This window comes from Apis dorsata, unplaced genomic scaffold (assembly GCF_000469605.1).
Source record: "Apis dorsata unplaced genomic scaffold, Apis dorsata 1.3 scaffold_309, whole genome shotgun sequence".
NCBI classification, from domain to species: domain Eukaryota; kingdom Metazoa; phylum Arthropoda; class Insecta; order Hymenoptera; family Apidae; genus Apis; species Apis dorsata.
In genome coordinates, this window is record NW_006263581.1 from 1,323,390 (window position 1) to 1,328,775 (window position 5,386).

The 5,386-nt window shown below is 19.3% G+C and overlaps 1 protein-coding gene across 2 annotated transcripts; it reads left to right on the top strand.

Moving 5' to 3' along the window:
- The first annotated feature begins 2,672 nt into the window (after positions 1 to 2,672).
- Positions 2,673 to 4,986, top strand: LOC102671619 (ribosome biogenesis protein WDR12 homolog). 2 transcript variants are annotated; one of them, XM_006617505.2, is made up of 10 exons: positions 2,673 to 2,755; positions 2,915 to 3,000; positions 3,127 to 3,337; positions 3,406 to 3,546; positions 3,612 to 3,787; positions 3,850 to 3,920; positions 4,034 to 4,280; positions 4,353 to 4,363; positions 4,446 to 4,485; positions 4,580 to 4,986. In XM_006617505.2, the coding sequence occupies exons 1-9, from the start codon at positions 2,688 to 2,690 to the stop codon at positions 4,464 to 4,466; spliced, it is 1,032 nt and encodes a 343-aa protein (XP_006617568.1). In that variant the 5' UTR covers positions 2,673 to 2,687; the 3' UTR covers positions 4,467 to 4,485; positions 4,580 to 4,986. The 2 variants fall into 2 exon arrangements, with proteins under 2 accessions (XP_006617568.1, XP_006617567.1); XM_006617504.2 differs by having other exon boundaries at positions 4,353 to 4,485.
- Positions 4,987 to 5,386: the final 400 nt, after the last annotated feature.

Below are 5,386 nucleotides of genomic sequence, written 5' to 3' on the forward strand. Positions count from 1 at the left end.
ATTATTATATTTTAATAATGATTATGAAATTCATAATTATTATATGTAAAAAATTAAGAAATTGTTATATATTATTTTTAATATAATGTTTAATATAACAATAATTTTTAATATCAAAGAAATATTAATCTTAAAACTATATAAAGATTGAACTATATAAGAAATATACACAATTGCATAAGAATTGAATATAATAAATTCTGTTACATAACAAAAATGGATTTTTATAATTTCATCAAAGTATCGATTTGGAATACTTGTTGCAGAAAATTTAAATCTGAAAATAATAAGTTTTGTTATTCTTCACAGAAGAACAAAGATAGTAAAACAGAATAAATAGTAGAATAATCTGTGATATATCAGCCTTCGTTTTAATGTTCAATATTTAATTCATTTTAATGTTTCAATATTTAATTTTTTCCATTAAATTACTAACTTAAATGTATATTCTTAAAAAATATATTACACATATTATTTTATTATTAAATAAATTAAATATTTTAAATATTTATGAATAAAATAAAATTAAATATTAATATAAAATGATAATATTAATAAACAACATAATAAATAATATAAAAATTTGATTTAATTAATTATAAAATATTAACTTTATATTTATTTCCAATTTATATTCATGCTATTTTTTAATTTGAAATTAATAAATAATATAACTGATTATATATATATCTAAATAATATATCTGATTAATATAGTCTCAAAAATCATAATTTATTATTTAAATTCTTATAAGCTATTAATATAAATAGCTATAAATTACAGGAATAAAAAAATTATAATAAATAATTTAATAAAATAATTAGAATAACTTTAAATAAGTTATAAATAAATTTGTTAGTAATTTTTATAATTTATAAATTTTTTTGGAAATATTTTAGAATATTATCACGAATTTTTAATGTTGTTTTTCTTAAAAATTTTTCTTTTTTATTATATATTTTTACTCTTTATTATACTCTTTTTGTTGACAAGTCAAATTTTTTTTTCTTTTAATCTCATTTTTATTATCGAGCGATACTTGTTATTATTATTATTAAACATCGCATCATATATATATATGTAACAGAATTTATTATATATATATATCATATATACTATACTATGTTTCGTCGTTTTAAAACATTATAAAAACATTAAAAAAACATTATAAAACAAAGAATGTAATAGTATAATTTTTAAAAATAAAGATACATTGTAATTTTAAAAAAGAAATATTAAAAGTATTCAATTAATATATCGTCTATACTCGCATTCTTGATGCTTTTGCAAGTATAGATAAAATCAAATAACAGGAAAAAGAAAAAGATAGCATATTAGTGAATCAGCGCCATCTTTAGAGCATCAAAAATGAAATACAAAGAAAGCAAATAGTAAAAAGAAATAACAAATAATAGCAAAAAAGATAAAGATAGAATAAAAATTAACCGTTAACGCCATCTCTCGAATATCAAATATTTTTTCAAAGGCAGAATAAAATAGAATAAAAATTAAGTATCAACGCCATCTCTTGAATACTTTCAAAAAGATTTTTAAATTATAATATATAAATATTTTAATTTTTAAAATTTTATATTATATATATTTTTGATATTCAAGAAATATATTTTGACAATTCTTTCTTTATTCTTTTTTCTACTACTATTTATCTTTGCTTGTATCATATTTTATCTTTTTTATTATTTTATTTTATTTTATTTATTATGACATTGTAGAGATACTTTTTTTACGTTTTCTTTATGTTTTATGTTTTTCTCCTATTATTTGTTTTTTTGTTTATATTTATTCTGTAAAATTTGATACATCATCAAATAAAAAATAAATATTATAATCAAAAACCAGCGAAAAAAATAAAAATAAGAAATTATAACTTTTATATGATTTTAGTAATAAAATATTTCCTATCAAATTTTTTGAAATCATTGATGATATTGCATAAATATTAACATTTAATATTGTATATTAGCAAATATATAAATAAAATTATTATTTTAATAGCATTATATTTAAATCAATTTTTTTAAAAAAATTTCACAAATTGATTTTTTTTTATTGCATCGTAATAAAAAATACAAATGTAATTTTTAATTCATAATTTAAATTCACTTATATGAATTTATTTATTATAACAAATAATATGAATATAATACATATAATGTATAGAAATATTTATAAAAGAATATATCAAAAAAATTATCTTTAAAATTTGTTAACTTCAATAATTTTTGATTGAATTGAATCTTTTCTGCAGTTATTTCTAAATCATAAAGAACTAAATATGTTAAATACTATAATTTTTTACGCAATCGGTATTTCAGAATATAGAATTACAAATCTTGTAACTTACCTAATCACAGGTCTTATTTATATCTTTTATATCTCGGACTAAATATAAAAATTTATTATAGCTTGTTTAGTTTATACATTTAGAGATATTCGTGAAGTACAGACTTCTATACGAAACCAAACTCAACATAAAAAATTTAATATTTCGATAATATAAAAAATGATCATCGATAGTAAAATATCGATTGTATAAATCTATTTATAAGCATATTAAATAATCGATTGGTAGTGCCGATAAAACTTGTTTAAAATGTAATATACACGTGCATTTTCCTAATTCTTAATTTATATAAAAATAAAAAACAAATAGTACAGAAATTGCAATGGATAATATAAATGTGAACAAAAGTGTTCCACAAGTACAAATAAAATTTCTTACTAAACAAAAACAGTATGTATTCATTTAAATTATATTTTATGAACTAAATTAAGAGGTTACTTTATTTTATTACATGGATATGATATTGTGTATATAATATATATAATTTGTAACAGTTTTATTATAAAAATAATTTTAATATATATAATATATAAATTTTTCAATTTTTAGATATGCAGTTCCAGATTTTCCTCTATCAGTTCATACATCTATTGTATCAAATGAATTAAATACTCTTATAAATGAACTTTTGAAGGGTACTATATGATTCATTTCTATATATATATATATATATATATATATATATATATATATATATATATATATATATATAACTATTATTATTAAATTAAATTTATTTAAAATGCTTGTTTTAATTTTAGAATCAAGTAATATAAAAAATGAAATAGAATTTGATTTTTTGGTGTGTTCACAATTTTTACGTACTTCATTAATTGAACACATAACAGAAAAAAATATTTCTACAGAAGATGTAATAATTATTGAATATGTTGAAAAGTATCCACCACCTGAACCTCAAGATTGTCTTATACATGATGATTGGGTATCTGCTATTGCTGTTTATGAGAAATGGTTACTTTTTTTATTTATTTAACAATAAGATATTAAAAATTATTTTACATTAAAAAATATTTTAATAGGATTCTAACAGGCTGTTATGATAATACATTACATATATGGACATGTAAAGGAAAACATCATTTGGTAATTCCTGGACATACTTCACCAATTAAAGCAGTTGCATGGATATCCTTAACTAATGACACAGCTAGTTTTGTTAGGTATAAAATTTTAAAAATAAAATGAACATTTTCAAATAATTCTTATATTAATTTATTATTCACAGTGCATCCCAAGATCAAACAGCTATAATATGGGACTGGAATATTATGGAAAATTCAGTAGATTGTATTCATGTATGCAGAGGACATGAACGTGGACTAGAAGCTGTTGATATTAATTATGACAAGACAATAATGGCAACTGGAGCATGGGATACAATGCTTAAAATCTGGTCTACAGGTATTTATATATTAAAAAGAAAATAAGTAATTCATAAAATAATATTTCATTTATGCTTTTAGCTAATCAAGATGAAAATGAAGATGGTGAATCTACTTCAAAGAGATTAAAATCAGAACATGGAAAAACAAGGGTAAATAAAAATAAATGAACATAAATAAAATGTTTTTAAATAAAAAATAATTATAATTATTATTATTATTATACCATATACCATATAATTATTATATTTATTATACCATAAAGATACCTAAAAGAACAATGAAAGGTCACAAAGAAGCTATTAGTGGTGTAGTATGGTCAGATAAAATAGAAATTATAACATCTTCATGGGATCATACAATAAAAATATGGGATTCAGAATTAGGAGGAATTAAACACGAATTGACTGGAAATAAAAGTTTTTTTGATCTTGATTATTCTCCATTAAGCCACACTATTATAACAGCATCAGCCGATAGGCATATCAGATTATATGATCCAAGATCTACAGGTTTTAAAATTGTTTTTCAAATTGTATTCATTGCAAGTTGCAATGAGATTATACATATATTCTTTTTTTTAGAGGGATCATTGGTAAAAGCAATATTTACTTCTCACACACAATGGGTACAATCTGTAAAATGGTCACCTGTACATGAAAATCTTTTTATTTCAGGAGCATATGATAATGATATGAAACTGTGGGACACCAGAAGGTTTAATAATCACTAATTTTATAATATTAATTTATGAAATTATGTAAAGATATAAATATTTCTTTTTTAAAAAAAAATTCCATTTTTTTTACAGTCCTAAAGCACCATTATTTGATCTTTCTGGACATGAAGATAAAGTATTATGTTGTAATTGGTCAAATCCTAAATTCATAGTATCTGGAGGTGCAGACAACACCGTAAGAATATTTAAATCGAAACATATTGTTCATTAATAACAAATTATTTTATAACTTTTACATATAATAGAGAAATGAAATTTTCTGTATAGCAAATTATTAAGGATAAGTTTTTTTACAATTTTCATATTTATTATACTCTAAATCAAGCATTGTAATCATTTAAATTAAATAGAAAATTTAATATTTTGCTGTTGTGAAACATTGAATTATAAAATTATTGTATTCATTGTAAAATAATCAAAAAAATTAAAATTAATTTTAATTTTAATTGCAATAACGTAATTTGAAATAAATTATATAAATGCAAATTAAGATGATGTATAAAAAAATTACAAATATTTTTGTATAAATAAATATATCTATAAAATTAGAGAGACAAAATACAAAAGAATATTGTATGGCCTAAGAAAAAGCTCTTGGCATCAAATCAAAATTCGTATTGTTTTTATTTCAATAAGTTTTTTTTACGTCATGTTGCTTCTTTTTAATGTTACCCTTGTATTTTACATTATTATAAAACCATCACTTAATTGACAAAAGAGATCTAGTAATCATTCTTATACATTGCCATCACTTCGATTTAAATTTTTTTCTTCACGTTTTTTTTTTTTTTTTTTTTTTTTTTTTTTTTTTTTTTTTTTTTTTTTTTTTTTTTTTTTTTTTTTTTTTTTTTTTTTTTTTTTTAAGAATTTTGAATTATC